Raw genomic sequence first — 20,974 nt, 5'->3', positions numbered from 1 at the left:
CAAAGAACTGTGAATGGGTGGGGTGGTGGTGATTGTCCAGGGCAGGGGAACACAGAGCCTTTCTGAGATGAGGAGTTATTCAAGATGAACATTCTCTCCGAAACCATTGACCTAGTGAGTTGAAATGTCTGGTTGCGGTGAAGCTGGTTGGATAGCTTCAGCCGTAGGCCCTTGTGCCTGACAGGATCATAGGCTGATGACAAGTCGATAAAAGGTGCAGCTGTTTTAAGCTTCTGCTGGAAGCTGGCTTGAGTATGTGTAGACAGTGCAAGCACTTGGTCACAGCAGCTTTTCCCTGTGCTGAAAAATGCCTATTCTGGGGGACTGTGGTCTCCAGGATGGGGGGTCAGCCTCGCCAGGATCGCCCACTCCAGTAATTTGTATCTTGTACAGAGGAGAGATAGGGCAGAAGCTGTGGAGGTCGTAGGGCAGCTTTCCAGGTTATAAAATGGCAATGACTTCTGATGGTCTCCAAGTTGTTGGGAGTTTGCTGGTGGTGATGACTTCCATCAATAGTGCTGCCATTCAATCGCGCCCTCTTGGCCCAAGATAGTTAAAGAAATCTGGAAGGATGCCGCCAATGCCAGCTGCTTTTCCTGCTCTGGTAGCAGAGAGGAGAGCTTCGATCTTGGTTCTTGTGAAGGTTTGACAGAGACTTGATGGAGGGGCACTCAGTGCACAGGATTAATTAAGAACTGTTTTCACCAACCCTGTGACAGTTGTCTGGATTTCTTAATAGGAGCCTGACGATGCTGTTAGCAATGACTTGCAGTGTTTGTGTGTGATGGCATCACATCATCGAGGGGCCGGTGAAGGGCCCGTGCTTTATGGCTTGAATGCATGAAATCTGTGGCCTCCCCTGTATCTATCCATAGTTGTAATCTTGTACAGTCCAATGATTGCAGGAGAGCAGTGGCTACGTCTGGGTCGCCAGTAGCTTTATATGCCCTTAGGAGTGTTTTGCTCTCTGGGCTCCAGCACGACATAAAAAAGCTCCTATAACCAAACGGGATATTCTTTTGTGTGGCTTTAATAATAAGCTCCATGAAGTAGTCAAAGTTTTCGGGCATTGGTGGTATGCTACTGATGGGGTTTCTTGACAGCAGTGGAGAAACCCAGCCAGTCTGCCCATCTCAAGTTCCAGCATGGAACTGGTACACTTGTAATGACAGGTTGGTCGAGACCGATGTGTTCCACCGATGTATGTGGAGGGTCCCGGGAGGGGAGCAGCTGCAGGACGGAGCAACGTGAGGGGAGGGGCACCTGAACACATGCTGCCAGCTGTGCACGCTCTGCTAATTAACTGCGCAGCATTTGAATCTCTCCTGGGCTGCTGCCCAAGTGCGTAGCTTACAGGGAACACAGGCATCATCCCTTTTTAACTTATACATGAGTGATGTGCCCCAAATGATATGCTGCAAGTTCATTTAAGCTGACGATCTGGCACTAGTGACACAGGCTGCAACTCCCAAGGAAGCAGAATACATCCGTAATGCTGCTCTGAAGTGGATGGAAAACTACTGTACTTTTGATACTGGTGGCTTCAACCCAGTCTATCAAAGAGAGCGTCATCAGCTTTCCTTCTCAGTGATTCTGAAGCTGAGAGGATGCTGAACGTAAACCTCTGTGGCAAGGAACTTGCCCACGATCCTAACCTCCGTGACCTGAGAATTACCCTTGATCATAGCCTTACCTGTCGTCAACATCTGAAGAAAGTGAGCCATAAAACAAAGAATCACATCAATATCATCCAAAAGATAGCAGATTCTAGCTGGGATTGTCATTGCTCCAATGCTACAAATGGCAATCTTGGATGTAGATTATTTCATGGCCGAGTACTGTGTACTTGTTTTAGGAAGAAGTTCGCACATGGACCTCATCGATATGCAGCTACATGCTCCGCAGCCTTGGCTTCCAGTCCTATCAAGCATCCTTCCTCCAGCGATCCAGAGAGAGATGCTACATTGGACGAGTACAAGAAGACCCTCGCTAACCTGAGCTCCTGCTCCATGACAACCATGTTAATCAGCCTCATGCCTGCCTTAAGTCCCACCGGGTGTTCTGGGCATTGAAGAAGCTCTTCTGTCATCCAGCTTCAACCCAGAAGACACCTGGCGGATGCAGTGGGGAAGCTCTGATGTAAACAGCAAGCACTCAAGATGATCCCACCTGCCTGGCTTCTTGCTCCATCAAAGACAATGGACGACCATCAACCATATTAGGGCATTATATGGAAGATATGAGCACCTGATGGACAAATGGAGAATCAAGAATTTGCCACAGTGCATATGTGGAGACTTCCAAACTATTGAAAACATTATGAACAAGTACCCCATCTTTTCATTTCCAGAAGGTATAGCAAAGGTGCACTCTGCATTTCTTGAGGCCCTGGAATGGATTTCAAACATTTTCTGTTAACTTGGAAGTGTTGCTATTTCCATATGAAAGAAGACTCAAAAAGAAAGGAGATAAATCAGGGCTTGTCTTTACAAACATCAAGTCTGCCTTCTGTTCTGATGCTCCATGTTTGTACCCTTTGACTTTTCCTCCTTTATGCACTATTTTGTTGACATGCTCAAAGAATTTTCGTAGATTAGCAAAGTAAAATTTTCGTTTTCAGAGGACATGCCTATTTTCCCAGATCATACCCTGGTTACTTAGGAGTTTAATAATTCTGTTTTTAATTATTGTTTCAGCCAGATTATCTGTAACAGGAGGATCATGCTCTTTAATTGCCCAACTCACCCCAGTACTGTTTACTACGACACTTGCTATCCTCTTGTCCTTTTGCATAGTAACTGATTTTAATGAGAGGATATTTTTGTTAGCTACTCAGCCACTTCCTTAAGCTCCTTCAGAACTCTTGGATGAATGTCTTCTGGTCTTAGTGATTGGTTGCCATATAATTTTATCAGTTATCAAAAGATAAACTCCCAGTTCAATCACAAATTGTTCAGTTGGATGCAGGAATCTCTGGGTGACATTCTCTGACCCGGGTTACACATGAGATACACATAGATTCAATTATCATAATGTTCCCTTCTGCCTTTAAAATAAAGTCTGTGAATAAATTTTTCCAGCATCTCATCCACTGATGCCTTAAGCTCTGACTGTGCCTCATCTTTATTATCTGACAAGAGCAGGTCTAGGGCAGGGATCTCTTCCTAGGATGTGGGTGTGGAAATAAAGGTCATTCCAGATTGTATGTAGATGTTTTAATGTGAATATTTAAAGACTAATAAACCCTATCCCTATTACATATTTAGATTCCTACAATAATAAAAAAAGGCTCTTGTCCAAGACCTGTGCCATAAACCACAAAACCAAAAATAACTCTAAACCACTGCTTACCCCGACAGCTAACAGACCTAAGTCATTGGGGACGAGTAGTAGTAAGGTGGGGAGACAGAGATCTTTATATAGACTTAGTATTACTTTCTCTTTCACACCAGTTAGAAAGTCTGTTCTCCTGAGGGGAATGGCAGCAGCTGTCTTCTTAATAAGCAGGTGGCCTCCTCCTGCCCAAAGTCCTGATCCTGGATTTCATTCTTCCATTTCTACACACGACAAGACTGATTCCCTGTAAACAGAAAACTGGAGATGGGACCCATATTGCACAAACTGATTTCCCCCTAGAAATTATTGCCATTTAGCCAACACTACATTGGAGCCTTTTCCCATTTAAATATGATTGGGTCTACGATTTGGTCACGGAGGTCACAGCAGTCATGGATTCCGTGACTTTTCCGGACGTCCGTGACTTCTAGGGCTTCAGGAGGAGGAGGTGGGACTGTGCGCCCCTGCCCTGCAACTGGGGCTGGCTGGAATCAGGACCCTTTCTCCGGGGGCTGCAGCTGGGCTGGAGGCTGCAGCCGGGCCAGGCGCCCGAGCCCCATGGGGTCCTGGGCTTGGCAGGGCTGCAGCCGGGGTCACGTGCCCCAGTCCTGTGGCGTCCTGGACTTGGCGGGGCTGCAGCCGGGACCGTGCACCCCAGTCCTGCAGCTCTTGCTGCAGGCTGCAGCTTGGGCCATGCACCCCCCTTCTGGCTTCCCAGGGTCGTATGCCCCGCCCCCCACTGCGGCCAGGGCTTGGTGGGGGGCTGCAGTCGGGCCAGCTCTGGAGCAAGGGCTGTGTGTCATTCTGTTTCTTCCCCCCGCCCCACACACCGTGGTTGTGACCCCCCTGCTGTGGCCACTGGAGTCAGGAGGCATGGCCTGTCAGTCTCTCTCTCTTCTCTCCCCCTTCCTCCCCCCCCCCCCCCCCCCCCCCCCCGGGACTCCGTTCTTCCCCCCGTACCAAGCCCTGCCCCTGGTTATTTTTATTAAAGAATGGACAAGTCATGGGCTCTGTGCATTTTTGTTTATTGCCCGTGACCTGTTTGTGACTTTTACTAAAAATAACCATGAAAAAATCTTAGCCTTAAGTCTGATATGCTGTTTGGGCACAAGCGAAGGACCTGCTGGCTCTTTCATGGACAGTGGTCAGCACTCTGGGGAGCAGCATAGAACTCTGGTCCTAGCAAGAGGTGTTGTAAAGCATCTGAACTCCCCAGTGAATCCCAGTTACACCTTGGATCCTGGAAACCCTACGACACCGTTGTAACTTCTGGTCATATCAAGGGGCTGCTTGGGAATGACCGTTCTAAAAAAGGAAGCGTACTCAGCATATTGCCTGAGCTGCAAGAGTAATGGGCCTATTGGGCTTGCTATTGGAAGACAGGGGGTATGACTTGGGGACCTCTGCCTCTGCTACTGATCAGCACTTGGAGATGACACCAAGGGCAAACAATCTATGTAAGAAAGTAAATCTAGCCCAGCAGCAAACCTGAGACCTCTACATTGGTTCCAAACACAAATTATGTGGGCAGGATCCCTCACATCTTTACTGATCAGAAGCATGGTGCTATACTAAAACCAAGAATCATGATGTTTGTAAAGCTCTTTGAGGAGGTAAGGTGCTGTGTCAACACAGTGATTCTTCTGAGAGGGAGATGACATCAGAACTTCAGGAATAAAACCAGCCCAACGTACTTTGTCAAGACACTTTCTGGATACAGGCCTCCCTGTGCAATCACTGGGGAATCCTTGGGAGGAGAGGGGTAGGGGTCTGGCTGCAGGGAGAGAGCCAGTCTTTGTAAGGAGGGAATCCTTAGGCTTTCCCTAGGCTGCGCAGGGTTTGTCGGCTTGTTATACAGATAAAACTGCACAGTATCGTTTCAGGGGACAAGACAAGATGTCATGTTTATTATAATAACACAATTTGATTTAAGACCAATAACTAATATCTAATACCTATGTATGCACACGCACGCGCACACCCCAAATGTTCTGCAGCTACTAGATAGTTACCAGTCCTGAATGTAGCTTGAGTTCGTGGCTTGGGTTCGTGGCTTGGGGTGGCTAACTGGCCAGGAAAGCCAGGCACAAGGAAGAACTGGGTTGCTGTTGGGCATGCACCAATGCCCTTCCATGTTGGCAGCAGAATGTTACCCTTCAAAGTCTTCCATCTCACCCATCCTTTTTGTAGGCTTTAGTTTGAATCCAGAGTCTATAGGTCTTGCTGTGTCACGCTGCCTCTGAGTTCGGTGTGATTGATCACCCGTCAATTGCAGACATGACTTTCAGCCTAGGACCTGGCTTTGATGTTTCTTCACTTGTACTTTTGTTCTCTTCTTTTGAGGGTGGACTCTTCTTGCTTTGTCAGGGCTGTTGTCTGCATCTTCAGCCCTTGGTGTTTACACTTTATTTCATCAGGAGGGGCTGGGGCTGGAGGTTGAGTCCATCATCCATATATACCTCATTCACACATCTAAACTACACTAATCAGATTACAGCAGGGTTTTGCAAAAATGAAGTGAGCATTTTAAAATGGAGTTTGGGACAAGTTAAAATGGAGTTTGGGTTACAACATGGACAAGTGTAAGGAATGGCAAACAGTGAACAGAAGTTACAATGTTGAAGCAGTGCAAGTTTCAGTGATTTAAGCAGCAATTGGATTGAAAGTGAAACTCAATTAGCCAGTTATTGGGATACCTGGTTTTATGAATGAACGTAGTTTCATTCATAATACTTTACTTATGAAGTTATATTAATAAAGTGAGCAATTAAAAACAATTTCATTGATCAGTTTTACAGGCTTTGAAAGACCAGACCAGAATTAGTAATAGTGATGCCTAGCTCTGGGCCCTGTCCAGCACAAAGGAAGCTGTTGACAATGGGACGTGCTAGGGAGGGCAGAATTAAAAGCAAATGAGTCTTAGCGTGTGGCTGTGGGGTGGGGGTGCGTGTGAGTGTTACCAGATGGGTGGGGATTTTAAGCCTCCCTCCTTCCCCACAGGCGCTCTGGATGATGGACTCCAAGGAGATTGGTGAATGGCAGCATGAGGAGTTCTACCGTTTCATAGCCCAGGCTTATGACAAGCCTCGCTACACCCTGCACTACAAGACAGATGCCCCCCTCAATATCCGCAGTATCTTTTATGTGCCTGAGATGGTGAGACTCTGGCATTCTCTTGGAGGTGTGGGAAATCCTCGGTGAAGGGAAGGATCAGATGGGTGAGATCATCACAGAATAGACGTCCTTTCCAACTTGAACAGCTTCAGCCTTGTGTGCCCAGCACTGCAGAATTCTTTTGGAGTAGCCAAAAGGGAATGCCCAGTACCTAAAAGAGATGGAAGCATCTCTCCAATGGGAGTAGTGTGCCACAGGATAAATGGGGTGCATTGAACTGTGTCTATTTGTCAGGAGCAGAATCTGGCTCAAGTGGGAGAAACCCTCACAGAGCAAGATTCACACGCTCCTGCAGTTCCGTTCTGGTGGGGAGGATAAAAACGTGATTTGCTCTGATCATCTCAGACCTGTGAAACCCATAGTGAACATCAGCAGAGTGTGGGGCTTTTGTATGAGCCCCACTTGGGCCCCGAGCATCCTGGGTTTGGATGGTGTAACCTCTTCCCCTCTTGCTTCCACAGAAACCATCCATGTTTGATGTCAGCAGGGAGCTGGGCTCCAGTGTTGCCCTATACAGCCGCAAAATCCTCATCCAAACCAAAGCTGCTGACATCTTGCCAAAATGGCTGCGTTTCCTCAGAGGTAGGCTGGTCAGGGAGCAAGCAGGAGAGTGCAACAGGCTGCAGCAGCACCTTCCTTGAGTGTCACTTAGGGCAGTGGAGGCACATTTCTGAAGGCAGCCAGGATGGTGACATGAGACATCTGCCAGAGATTTGTGGGGAGGGAGGAATTAGCAAAAGGCTGAGTCCTCTGAGTGCAGTTGTATCCTAGTCTTGAGTCACTTCGTTGCCACTGTTTGTTCTAGGTGTTGTCGATAGTGAGGACATTCCTCTGAACCTCAGCAGGGAGCTGCTGCAGGAGAGCACCCTCATCAGGTGAGCAGACAGAGGGGCTGGTTCCCAGGGGAGGGGATTTTGGTGAGTGCATGAGTGCTAACCCGTCTATGGGTGGGTGGTGGTAAAGCTATAGGATGTCAACTGAGATCAAGACCTGGCAGGTGAGCTGTGCAGTTCCCATTAACAAGAGTTTCTGTGTGTAATCTGATACTATGTAGCCTGAGAAGCTCCAAACTCTCTCATCCATGAGGTGTTTCTCAACCAGACATGGTAGACAGAGTGTTAACTTGTTGTGCACCATCCAGCTTCTTTTTTGAGTTGTGTCCCTGTGAGCGCTCCGCTTCTGGTGCGCCTGCGCCTTTGAGCCAAGATTTTTGGTAGCAGTGCCTATTCAGCCCATGCATGCACCCTGCTCATCCTCATGTCCTGCACCGAGGACATATAGGGCTGTGCAGACAAACCACCCTCAGTTCCTTCTCTACCACAAAGTCCCACAAGGGAAAACTGAGGCAGAGTGGAAGGAAGGCAGGTAATGGAGCACCCACAGGGACATACATCGTGAAGCGCTCCAGTTTTTCGAGTGGTCCCCATGTGTATTCCACTATGGGGTATGCACGTGCTCAGAGATGGAGAATTTTGCAAGCAGTGTCTGTTGGTCCGCCCATGCACCTTGGCTCACCTCATGCCCCTGACTGAGCAGTTAAAGGACAGTGCAAACTGACCACCTCTTCAGTTCCTTCTCACTGCCTCATTGTCTGTGTCAGAACTTCCAGTGTCCATAGTTTTGGCTATCTGTAAATAGTTTTTATCATTCTAGTGTTTTCAGGTTTTTATCTGATAGTTATAGTGTTTTGTAGTTAGTCTTCCTGGCCTGGAGAGCTACTCCTCTTTCACCCCTTGTTCTGTTCCCTGATTCGGTACTGGACTATGCCCAGTACTCTAGGCTTCAAAATTTGTGCTTTCTTCCCACAATCCCTCTTGGTCAGCGATGACCACCAATGCTGCTTGCACTCTCTCAAGGAAGCCCACATTGCAGCAAGTTGTAGTATCTGCTTCTCGTTCTCCAGCCATACTCAGGAAGGGTGGGAACTTCGCCTTCGGATGCACCTAATGGAAAAGGGCATGATGCCGCAATTGGACCCTGGCCAGAGGACGTCCCTCCCTCCATTGTACACTGGCCTGATTCAACAAGGAGTGCATCTCCTGCCATGAGGTCCAACTTGGGAGCGAAGGAGTCAACCCCCACAGATCCCTCGGCGGAATCTTGTAAGGAGAGCAGAGAGCATGCTCATAAGTATGAGGCTAAGACTTCCTTCATATCCATTTTGAAGAAGTTGGATTCAGCCCTGCCTAAACCAAACAAGTCTATAAGCTTAGCTGAAGAGAACCTAGGATGTCCCACGTCTCAGAAGCATGACAAGAAAGTCCACACAAGTCTGGTGGCACTACCTCCAAACAGAAACCCCAGAATCCACCAGCACTGACGAAGACCGATCATCGAGAGCATCAGTTACCCATGTGCAGTCTTTGTTCTCAGTGGCTGTGGCACTGACTGTCTCTGCTGCAGCTCTGGTGGACTGGATCCCTTTAGTTCTGGGAAGAGCCAAGACCTAGGCGCCTCTTGCGGACATCTTCGCTGCCCCATACCCAGAGTCTCCCTTTTCAGAAGGGTTATAACTCCACGAGCAGAGCCAGTCTTCAGGAGGAGTCTGTCTCTCATTCCATCTTCAGGCTATGACTTCCCTCCAGCAGCCTCATTGGTACTGCCGTTGGAACTGGAATCCTCTTTCTCTCCATCAGGAGATTCTAAACCATCTGATGAATCATTATTCCCTCCTCCAAGACCCACCTTCCTGGTCAGAAGACTTGGACAAAACTGGGACCAACCTACACCTCATCACCCATCTCAGAGCCGATGCTACCCCAGGCCATGGAGACTTCTGCAATCTCCATTCAACCCATCCTGTTGTCCATATAGGGGTTGTGGGACCAGCACCATCCTGTAGAGTTGGTCCAACCTCCTAGGAGGTTGCCCTTTCCCTCCCCTGTGAGAGGACACCTGGAGCTGTAGAGGAGACCTTTGAAGAACAGGAGGCAAGGCTGACAAGGTGACACCTCACACAGATATGTCCTCATCATTGCCGGATGAGGCTGTAATGCCTCTACCGCCTTCCAGGGTGGATGACTTTTGATAGTTCCAGAAGCTGATGAAGCATGTCACAGATATACTTCAAATTCGTCTTATGGAAGTCCAGGACTCCTATAATAAACTCTTGGACCTTTTACATACCTCAGCTGTGACATGTGTGGCATTCCCAATACAGCCAGCCAAGATGATCTGTCAGACTCCTGCCCTGATACCTCCTACATGCAAATAGGCCAACAAACAATACAACTTCCCATGTAAGGGTTCTGAATTTTTATTTTCACATCGAACACTGAATTCCTTGGATGTAGATGCAGTTAATGAACGTGGGAGGCAGCACAAAACTGAGGCAAGAAGCAGAAGCATCTTGATCTTTTCAGTCACAGAGTACATTTTGTAACATTGTAATTCAGGATAGTGAATCACCAGGTGCTCATGTCAAACCGTGACTACCTGCTTTACAATAAATTTAATACCTTTGTTGAATATTTCACCATCAATAATTTAAGGCCATCATAAATGGAGGCCAGCTCTTGGCAAAGATGCTATTACAGACCACGTTAGACGCAGCCTATACTGCAGCCCACTCCATTTCGACCATTGTCATGATACAATGAGCATCTGGGTCCAGCAATCTGGCTTCCCAAGGGAGTTACAAATCTACTGTAGAAGACCTTCCTTTCATCAGTCACAAGTTGTTTTCTGAGTCTAAGGACAACTCCCTTGTCCCTTCCCACTTTGAAGGACTCAAGGGACACACTTAGATCCCTCGGGATCTATACCCATGCAAATAATAATTTAAGCAGATCTCAGAGAGCGCAGAGGTCTCACCCAGCTCATTTTTCTAGGTTCTGTCAGCCACCCGAACCAGTGACCAAGAGGCCACAGCTGCTTCATCCCAGCCACCTGCATTGTCCCAGTGCCAGTTGTGATGGCTTGGTCGAGAGTGTGAACCACCCGCTGCATATGGATTTACTGCTGCACCATTTTGTTCGCATCCCCCCATTTTTGAATACCGCATCTCCCAATTTCAGCCTACACAGAAGAGCATAACACCAACAAATGCATTTTGGAGACCATAACATCTAATTACTCCATCCATTTCACTTCTGTCCCTCCCTCCCACCTACCGCACTTCCTTGTCCCTTTTCAGGGACTCATCTCGCATTCAGTTGCTGAGACAGGAGGTGGCCTCTCTTCTGTGCTTAGGAGCTATAGAACCCGTCCCTGTTCATCACAGGGGAAAGGGGTTTTATACCAAGTACTTTCTGGTTCCCCAAAAGAACAGAGGATGGAGACCAATAGTAGATCTCAGACATCTGAACAGTGATGTGAACAGCAGAAAATCAGGGTGGTGACCCTTGCAGCTATAATTCCCCCTAAATTGCAGGGATTGGTTTGCAACTCTCGACCTTCAAGATGCTTATTTTTATGTTGCGATTCACCACTCTCACAGGAGGTTTCTTTGCTTCATAGTCAACCTCGACCACTACCAGCACCTCTTGCTCCCTTTTGGCCTCTCCTCTGCCCCAAAGGTATTCTCAAAGATCATGGGAGTCATACCCGCCTACCTACTAGGGATGTAAAAGGTTAACTGGTTAACCGGTAAGCATTAGGCTTACTGGTTAACCAAAGTTAACCGTTAACCCCAGCAGCCTCGCGTCAGGCTGGTGGGATGGACCCCAGCCCCAACTGGGCTGGAGGAGCCCCAGCCCTGCCATGCCGGCAATGCCACGCCACACCAGCTGAGCCGGTGGGACCCAGTCCAGGCCGGAGCAGGCCCCCAGCCGGCTGGTGGGAGCCCAGCCCTGGCTGCACCAGCCAGCCAGCTGGACACCTGCCCTGGCCATGCTGCGTTGAGCCAGGTGGCTGGATCCCAACCCCAGCTGCATTGGCCCCAACCCTCACAGTGCCAAGGCCCCCGAGCTACCTCAGTTAACCGGTTAAACAAAACAATTTAATCGTTTAACCGGTTAACTTTTTTAACCGATATTTATATCCCTACTACCTACGTTATCTGGGGATAATCATCCTTCCTTATCTCAATGATTGGTTGCTCAGGGGACTGATCTTATCAAGAGGTATGGTCAGCAATACAAACAACAAGGTTGGTATTCCACAGTTTAGGCCTCTGGCTCAATCTTGAGAAATTTGCTTTTACACCAGCACATCGGATAGATTTCGTAGGAGCTTCTCTGGATGTGGTGACAGCCAGGGTTTACCTACATATGAACAGATTTGTTGCCCTAAAGAATCACATAAAACCAGCCATACTGGCTCAGACCAGTGGTTCATCTGAGCCCAGTATCCTATCTTCTAACAGCGATCAGTGTCAGATGCTTCAGAGAGAACGAACAAAACGGAACAATTTCAAGTGATCCATCCCTTGCCATCTTGCCCCAGCTTCTCAAGGATTCAGCTCAGTCCTCAAACCTCAGCAAGAAGTTCTCTCCAACTATTAGGGAACATGGCTTCTTGCATTTTCGGAACTCAACATGCCAGTTTACATCTTCGGTGCCTCCAGGGATGGCTCAAGACAGTCTATATGCCCAGAAAGTATATGTCTGTCCCTCGCTTGGTTCTACAGACACTCAGCTGATACAAGAGACCTTCGAAGGTCTGTGCAGAAGTCCCATTTAGTCAAGATCCTCCTACCATTGTCATATCATGAGACACATCCCTCTTGGGATGGGGGGTGCACATCTGGCGTGTCTCACAATCCAAGGCAAATGGTTGTCCCAAAAGTAGCTTCTCCACATCAACCATCTACAGTTGAAGGCAGTCAGACATTCTTGCATTCATTTCCTTCCTCTGGTCAAGGCCCAGTCCATCAAGATCATGACAGACAACATGGCCTGCATGATCTACATCAGTCTCAGGATGGGATGCATTCTTTCTCACTTTGTGCTGAAGCACTAAAACTCTGGAATTGGTGCATAGTCAACCAGATAATCATCTCAGCTTCTTACCTTCCGAGGATGCAGAACACTATGGCAGATCACCTGAGCAGGCATTTTTCTCGGAATTACCAATGGGAGTTGGACATGCAAGTCTTCAACAGCATATTTCTAACCTGAGGGTTCGCAGAAGTGGGCCTCTTTGCAACCACCACCAACACACGAAATTTTGCTCGAGTGGGACTAGACCCTTAATCACTGGGGGATGCCTTCCTCATCTCATGGACAAGAGGTCTCCTTCATGCGTGTCCACCACCACCGTTACTTTTGAAAGTACTGAACAAGATCAAGCAAGACAAGGCTAGATTCATTGTAATTGCACTGATCTGGCTGAGACAAGTCTGGTATCCTTACCTCATTCAATCTGCAAGTTCTGCAACTTCAGGCATGGCTCCTAAATGACTTTTGAGGATAAAGACCCCCTGTTCAGCAGAAGTACAATGGATATTATTAAACAGCAAAAGGACATTTACCTTCAGAAACAGAAGAGATTTCATCACTGGTGTATCCTTCAACAAGTTTCTCCAGATCACTCTTCTCTATCCTCTGTCCTTAACTACCTGTTTGAGTTCAAAAGATCTCGTCTTGATATGAGCTTGGTCAAGGTTCACTTGCGGAGTTACAGCCTTTCACTCCTTGATAAAAGGTTTTTTCTTTGATTGTTTGTTTGTTTTTCTCATCCCACGATCTCAAGGTTTCTCAGAGGCTTAATGAACCTATTTCCACAGATTAGAGAACCTGCTCCTGTATGGAACTTGATCTTACGAAGGACCACTTTGAGTCACTAGCTACATGTTCATTGGTTCACCTATCAATGAAAACAGCTTTCGTGGTAGCCATCACTTTTGCCTAGAGAGTCAGAGAATTGGGGGCTTTAATGGCAGATCCTTCTTTCACAGTGTTTTTAAGGACAAGGTATCATTGTAACCACATCCCAAGTTTTTACCCGATGTGTCCTTTGAATTTTGTATAGACGAGACTATTCACCTTCCAGGTTTTCTCCTGAAACCACCTCGGACTAAGCAGGATTCTGCCTTCGATACTTTAGATGTCAGAAAGGTGTTACCCTTCTATCTGGACAGAATGAAACCTTTCTGAAAGTCTCGTAGATTGTTTGTTTCAATTGTGACAAGATGCAAGGGATCCATAGTCTCCACCCAGAGATTCTCAAAATGGATCTTGAGGTGTATTACTTCAAATTATGTGTCTGCTGACGTTCAACCTCTTTCTAGAGCAGTGGTTCTCAACCTTCCCAGCCTACTGTACCCCTTTCAGGAGTCTGATTTGTTTTGCATATACCAAGTTTCACCTCCTTGAAAAACTACTTGCTTACAAAATCAGACATAAAAATACAGAAGTGTTACAGCACACTATTACTGAAAAAGTGCTTACTTTCTTATTTTTGCCACATAATTATAAAATAAATCGATTGGAATATAAATATTGTACTTACATTTCAGTGTGATACTTGAGCCTGTTTTTCACTTGTTAGCATTGTCTGAAGCCCGAGCCCCATTGCCCAGAGCTGAAGCATGTAACTTAGCTTTGGTGGGGCCCCTGTGGTGTGGGTTCCTGGGCAATTGCCCTGCTTGCCACCCCTAATGCCGACCCCGCACTTGCAACACCCGAAAACCCATCCTGTGACACCTTCCCGGGGGTCACAACCCTCAGGCTGAGAAACTCTGATCTAGATCAGTTGAGTACCCCTGCAAGACCTCTGCGTACACCCAGGGATACCTGTACCCCCGTTGAGAACCACTGTTCTAGAGCGTTGGCTCATTCTACAACGTCACACTCTACATCTGTCGTATTATTCAAAGACGGTCCAGTCACTGAAATCTGCAGAGCTGCAACCTGGACCTCTGTACGTTCTTTCTCCAACTATTAATTCTCGCCTCTAGATCAGATGCTGCAGTTGGCAGTGCAGTTTTGTCTTTGGTATTGGATGTTGTTCTGACACTCCCCCCTCCTTGTGGGGATACTGGTTCGGAGTCATCTGAAGTGGAACACCCATAGGAACACTACTCGAAGAAGAAGGATGGGTTGCTCACCTTGTGCAGTAACTGGAGTTCTTCCAGATATGTTTCCCTGTGGGTGCTCCACTACTTGCCCTCCTTCCCCTCTGCTTTGGAGTATTACCTTGTGGGACGTTGTGATAGAGAAGAAACTGCAGGTGATTCGCCTGCACAGACCTATATATCCTCAGTGCAGGGTGCAGGATTACGAGGGGGCACATGCATGGGCCAAACAAGCACTGCTACCAAAAATCTCAGATCAAGGGTGCAGAGACACACGTGCACTGGAAATGGAGCTCTCACTGGGACACACATCTCAAAGAATTCCAGTTACTGCATGAGGTGAGTAACCACTCCTTTCCTTCAGTGAGTTCATTCACTTTGAACAAGGGAGGGTGGTTAAGAGCAACTCCAGAGCAAACTTTTTCAGCAGTCACATTTCATGGTTGCTGGGGCAATGTTCTGTGTCACAATCTGCTGGATGTTCTGAATACTTGCCGGGTTCCCTCTCGGGTCATGTATCATCCACGGTACAGACTGACTTACAGCAGGCTTGGCTGGAAATTGGGAGAATGAATTTAGTATCTAGGGCCCTCTGACTTCCCCAACAGGTCCATTGATTGGAAAGTAAAAGGTTCAAAAACACATCAAGAAGTCAGCTGCAGACACAGGGAGGCTGGGCCCATGCTAAAGTAACACCATCTATTGTGCATACATTTTTGAAATATGTCCTTCATAACATCCTCCTAATACTGGACAGTGTTCTGGGCCTCTTTTCAGACATGCTGCAATGTTAAGCTACATACATAACACACCTACAGTTGCCCCTTTATCAAAGGTCTGACCAAATAGATCGGCTTTTACACCATGCCCTGAGGGTCAACAGAGCCAAGCACTGTAAGGCCGGCCTTCTCTAAGAGTGCCCTTGAATTTGGAATTCACTCCTCTTTACAATGTGTCCGGAAGGACAACAGACCAAGGCTCCTGTCATGGCTGAGTGTTGCCAGAGAGAGGTCAGGCTGTTATTTTGTATTCTATTGCCTGAGGTGGGGTTGTTGCCTTTGGTGTTGCAGCTGCATCGTGTATTCTACTGTTGTTGAAGTGCTTTGAGATTTAGAATAGGTGCTTTTTTACAGTAATCAAAATAATTCTCCTTAATAGGAAGATAAAAAGCCTCCATCATTGTATATGTTCTTAATTAGTTAAGAACACCCTACCCCCCAAAAATGACTACATTATAGCAACCTCCTCACTGCATTTGATTTTGGCAGGTGTGGGGTGAGCTGCCTATTGGGAGAGTGCACTAAACCTCTTGTGCAGTGCAGAATGGTGGAGTCTTCTAGGTCAGGAGGAGCCAGGCTCCAGCAGTAGGTTTGGGATACTACCTCACCCCATCTCTATCACCAAGAGCTGCCCCTACCTGAGATGAGAGTGGAAACCGATTTCAGATCCCATGTGAAGATGGGGTGAGAGGAGGAAGGCTGTGGCTTGGTAGTTCTCCTTTGTTCTTTCTGAGCCAACCCTTGTGTAGGAAACCCATGACTGTATACAGGGAAAGGGACATTAACCTAAAACCATTGAACATCTTGGCCTATCGACTGCTTTTAACAATACTTATTCTCCCTGCAGGAAACTCCGGGATGTTTTGCAGAAGAGGCTGATCAAGTTTTTCATTGACCAAAGCAAGAAGGACCCTGAGAAATATGCCAAGTTCTTTGAAGACTACGGGCTGTTCATGAGAGAGGGGATTGTGACGATAGCAGAGCAGGACGTCAAGGTACATACCATACTAAGTGTCTGGCTGGTGTGAAAGAGTTCAGACTACTGCCCAGACTGGGGATAAGGCAGTGGTGTGGGAAGGTGATTCTCTTCTGGGGATCCTACCATTTGCTCGTGGCCTTTTGTGCCTGGTCCTTTGGAATTTTACAGATCCTCCAAAATATTCTGACCTCCACAGTGTCCTACAAGCTTTTAGAAAGGGGGATGTGGACAGGTGCCATTCCCCATCCCTTCTCAGACACAGTCCACACACTATACAGAGTAAACATGCCCTCGCTCTGGGGCTTGGTTTTATTAATATGAATATTAATACTCCCACTTCCCTAATTATAGGTCTGTCAGTCTAACATCGATCCTGGGCAAGGTAATAGAGCAGCTGATACGGGACCCGATTAATCAAGGATTAACGGAGGGTGATATAATCAATGCCAATCAACATGGGTTTATGGAAAATAGCTCCTGTCAAACTAACTTGATATCTTTTTTTGGTGAGATTACAGGTTTGGCTGATAATAGTGATGATGTAATAGACTTCTGTAAAGCATTTGACTTGGTATTGAATGACATTTTGATTTAAAAACTAGAAAGATATAAAATGGATGTGGCACATGATTAAAAGCTGGCTAACTGACAGGACTCAAAATGTAGTTGTAAATAGGAATCCTCATTGAGCGGGTGCGTCCCTAGTAGGGTTCTGCAGAGATTGGTTCTTGGCCCTGTGGTGTTCAACATTTTTATCAATGACCTGGAAGAAAACATAAATCATCACTGATAAAATTTGCAGGTGACACAAAAATTGGGGGAGTGCTAACTAATGAAGAGAACAGGTCACTGAGAACAGAGCGATCTGGATGGGTTGGTAAGCTGGGCTCAAGCAAACAATACATGTAGAGCCCTGTGCGGATACAAAATTTGTATCTGCATCCAATCTGCAAAGATGGTCCACATATGTGGATATCCGTGAATATAAAGCAGATATCTGCAGATTTGCAGGGCTCTCAATATGTGTTTTTTATATGGTTAAATGTATACATCTAAGAACAAAGAATGGAGGCCCTACTTACAGGATGGGGGAGTCTATCCTGGGAAGCAGCCACTCTGAAAAAGATATGGGGCTCGTGGTGGATAATTAGTTGTATATGGGCTCCAGTGCAAAGCTGTAGCCTAAAGGGCTAATGCAATCTTTGGATTTATAAGCAGGAAAATCTTGAGTAGAAATAGAGAGGTGATTTTTACCTCTGTATTTGGCACTGGTTTGAATGCTGCTGGAATTCTGTGTCCAGTTCTGGTGTCCACAATTCAAGAAGGATGTTGATACATTGGAGTGAGTTCAGAGAAGAGCCACAAGAATGATTAAAGGATTAGAAAACATGCCTTGCAGTGATAGAGTCAGAGTTCAATCTAGTTAGCCGAGCAAAGAAAAGGTTATGGCGTGATTTGATTACAGTCTATAAGTAGCTACACGGGGAACAAATATTTACTAATGGGCTCTTCAGTCTAGCAGAGAAGGGTCTAACACAGGGGTGGGCAAACTTTTTGGCCCGAGGGCCACATCTGGATATGGAAATTGTATGGTGGGCCATGAATGCTCACGAAATTGGGGGTTGGGGTGCAGGAGGGGGTGAGGGCTCCGGTTGGGGGTGCAGGCTCTGGTGTGAGGGTGGGGATGAGGGGTTGGGGGTGCAGGAGGGTGCTCCAGGCTGGGACCGAAGGGTTTGGAGGGCGGGAGGGGGATCAGGGCTGGGGCAGGGGGTTGGGGTGCAGGCAGGGGGGCAGGCTCCAGGCGGTGCTTACCTCAAGCAGCTCCCAGAAGCAGCAGCATGTCCCCCCTCCAGCTCCTACGCAGAGGTGCGGCCAGGCAGCTCTGCGCGCTGCCCCGTCCGCAGGCGCTGCCCTTGCAGCTCCCATTAGCTGTGGTTCCCGACCAATGGGAGCTGTGGGGACAGTGCTTGGGGTAGTGGCAACATGCGGAGCCCCCTGGTTGCCCTTATGCGTAGGAGCCAGAAGGGGGACATGCCACTGCTTCCAGGAGCCGTATGCACTGGGGCAAGACCCTGACCCCGCTCCCTGGCTGGAGCACCGAAGCAGGGCAAGCTCCGGACCCTGCTCCCTGACAGGAGCTCGAGAGCCAGTTTAAAACTTCTGGAGGGCCAGATTTGGCCTCTGGGCCATAGTTTGCTCACCTCAGTGGCTGGAAGTTGAAGCAAGACAAATATAGACTGGAAAAGAAGCATATTTTTTAATAGTGATAATAGAGAACCATTGGAACAATTTACCAAGGGTTTTGGTGGATTCTCCATCGGTGACCATTTTAAATCGAGATTGGATGTTTTTCTAACAGCTCTGCTCTAAGAATTATTGTGGGGCAGGTCTCAGGCCTGTGTTACACAGGTGGTCAGACTTCATTATGAGAGTGGTCCCTTCTTGCTTTGGAATCTATCTGTAAACAAGAACAGAACATAATGTTCAGCTCAGCCTGTCTCCCCAGGCTTTGCTTCTCCCAGGATTCCTCACTCAGGACTGCTTAGCCCACACTCGAGGGCCATTCCCACCTCCTTTATATCCAGGAAGGGTAGTGAGTCAGCAGAACCCACTTAACCCTTTTGTAGCAGGATCACGCCTGCTAACAGGGCTGGGTGTTTATGGCAAATGTTGCCAGTCTTTTGCTGACATGTATATACCATATTAGAAGCTATAGTTACCCATACACCCACCTTGCATAGTGGCTAAGGCAGTTGCTCATATTAGGCTTTGTTGGTCCCTGTGGGTTACAGTATGAGATGGCTGGGCGTAGCCTCAAACTGCTATAATCACTTGGATTTGTAAAGTGCAGAGGAGAGCTTCCTCCTCTTCCTCCTCGGTCCTTGGACTGAGCTCCCTTCTGTCTGCTCGTGGGAGGGCTGAAGCCCTATGGCATGGTGGATTATATTGGTGTCCTGGCCAACACCCCTCTCTCCCACATTAGTAAAACAGCTACTGACAGCCCATGCTTGTTCTGAGTGCAGAGTGGCTGCACTGCCCCAACCTGGCCTGCTGGCTAAGGTAGTTCAGAGATCTGTGCAGAACCCTGAGGTGCTCAACTACTGCGGGGACAAGTGCCATAGAAACACCCTCTAAAGAAACCAAATTTCCCTCTGTGCTATGGGGGAGAAGCTCCTCCAGCTTCTCTGATGACCCTTCTGCCCCCAGACCCCCTTCTGCTCTGTACTGTCTGGCACTGCAGGAGACCTGGGCAGAAACCAAAGCAGGTTTCCAGCCCCTTGCAAGGGAGATCACACCTCTAACAAGTTTCAGAGTAGCTCACCTTACCTGATCACTCTCATTACAGTGTGTATGGTAACACCCATTGTTTCATGTTCTCTGTGTATATAAAATCTCCCGACTTTATTTTCCACTGAATGCATCCAATGAAGTGAGCTGTAGCTCACGAAAGCTTATGCTCAAATAAATTTGTTAGTCTCTAAGGTGCCACAAGTACTCCACCTCTAACAAGGTAAATCTCCTCTCCCAGGAGGACATAGCAAAGCTGCTGCGTTACGAGTCCTCGGCACTGCCTGCAGGCCAGCTGACCAGCCTGACAGAGTACGCCAGCCGCATGCAGGCAGGGAGCCGAAATATCTACTACTTGTGTGCGCCCAGTCGGCACCTGGCTGAGCACTCGCCGTACTTCGAGGCCATGAAGAAAAAGGATATGGAGGTGGGTGAGCAATGCACTGTGTCTCAGCAGGATGCAGCTGTGTGCTGCCCTCTGCTGCTGCCAATCGGCATCAGCACCACAGAGTGCTGTCTCTGCTGCCAGGCCTAGCTTCCTCTCTGTAGGGTCCCCTGTGTCTGGTGTATTTTATGGGCTTGCTGGATACAGCAGATCTGCTGCAAAGGAGAGACAACCTTTGAGATACGTTGCTCCCTGCCCTCTGCATATGTTACTTCCTCTTCAGTCATTCTGTGAGGCCGGTGCAGCTTAGCAGCCCTCTGCCTCCTCTTGGCCTCAGATATTCACCCTGCGGTAGGGAGGGGATTATTAGAGCTGTCTCTTTATTCAGAAGCGAACGGCAATGGGAGCCTCACAAACGTATGAGTTAGTATTGGTCTGTACTGGGGAAAATCCGTTAGCTCTTGCCCTTCTCTCAGCTTAACACCACAGCAGTAAAGCTGCTTTGCCTCAGAGCCCAGCCATTGGTTTGCAATGCCTGTACCAGGGTGATGAGTGAGGAGCAGGTCAGTGTCTGGGCCTTTGGTCTTTTCCAGGTGTCCTAGGATGGTCCTCCTCACCTTTCACAGTTCCTCCCCAGGGCAGCAAGAATTCTCCATCTCCAGGCCCCTCCAGGCTACTTTGGGATCCTTCACATTTGGGGCAGGAGGGAATTTCACCTTACGCGTATTAGCAGAACCCTGTGGGATGTTCAGTTTCTCCTGGGCACTGAGCAGGGATATGATAGGATCAGGTGGGCATATTCCACACAGTCCATTTCCTGGGGCTGCTAGGGATCTGTGGTAGAGGGTAGGGATGAAATCTGGAGAACACTGAAGTACGAGAAGATGTATCTATAATCAGCAGTTTCTTGACTCAGCACTGCCCCTGCAAAGAGGAGACCTTTTCACAGAAGGCTGTTTTGTGCATGCTGAGACATTGTACGTCATGGCAGGGTGGATATTGCAAGGCAGGGATTCCTATGCTTTTTACCTGCTTGACCCCATTTTAATGAACCATTTCCTCCTGGGGTCACAGAC

At 47.8% G+C, this 20,974-nt stretch overlaps 1 protein-coding gene across 1 annotated transcript in view; it reads left to right on the top strand.

Annotated features, from left to right (window-relative positions):
* Nucleotides 1-20,974, top strand: part of TRAP1 (TNF receptor associated protein 1) — a 78,570-nt gene that overhangs the window by 46,954 nt on the left and 10,642 nt on the right. Inside the window, exons 9-13 of the mRNA XM_037910492.2 lie at nt 6,337-6,492; nt 6,972-7,092; nt 7,316-7,385; nt 16,094-16,241; nt 19,755-19,940. Coding sequence (XP_037766420.1) covers nt 6,337-6,492; nt 6,972-7,092; nt 7,316-7,385; nt 16,094-16,241; nt 19,755-19,940 — 681 coding nt within the window. The remainder of the gene's footprint in view (nt 1-6,336; nt 6,493-6,971; nt 7,093-7,315; nt 7,386-16,093; nt 16,242-19,754; nt 19,941-20,974) is intronic.

The sequence above is a fragment of the Chelonia mydas genome, chromosome 10 (assembly GCF_015237465.2).
Source record: "Chelonia mydas isolate rCheMyd1 chromosome 10, rCheMyd1.pri.v2, whole genome shotgun sequence".
NCBI lineage: Eukaryota > Metazoa > Chordata > Testudines > Cheloniidae > Chelonia > Chelonia mydas.
This window is presented reverse-complemented; position numbering and strand designations above follow the sequence as displayed.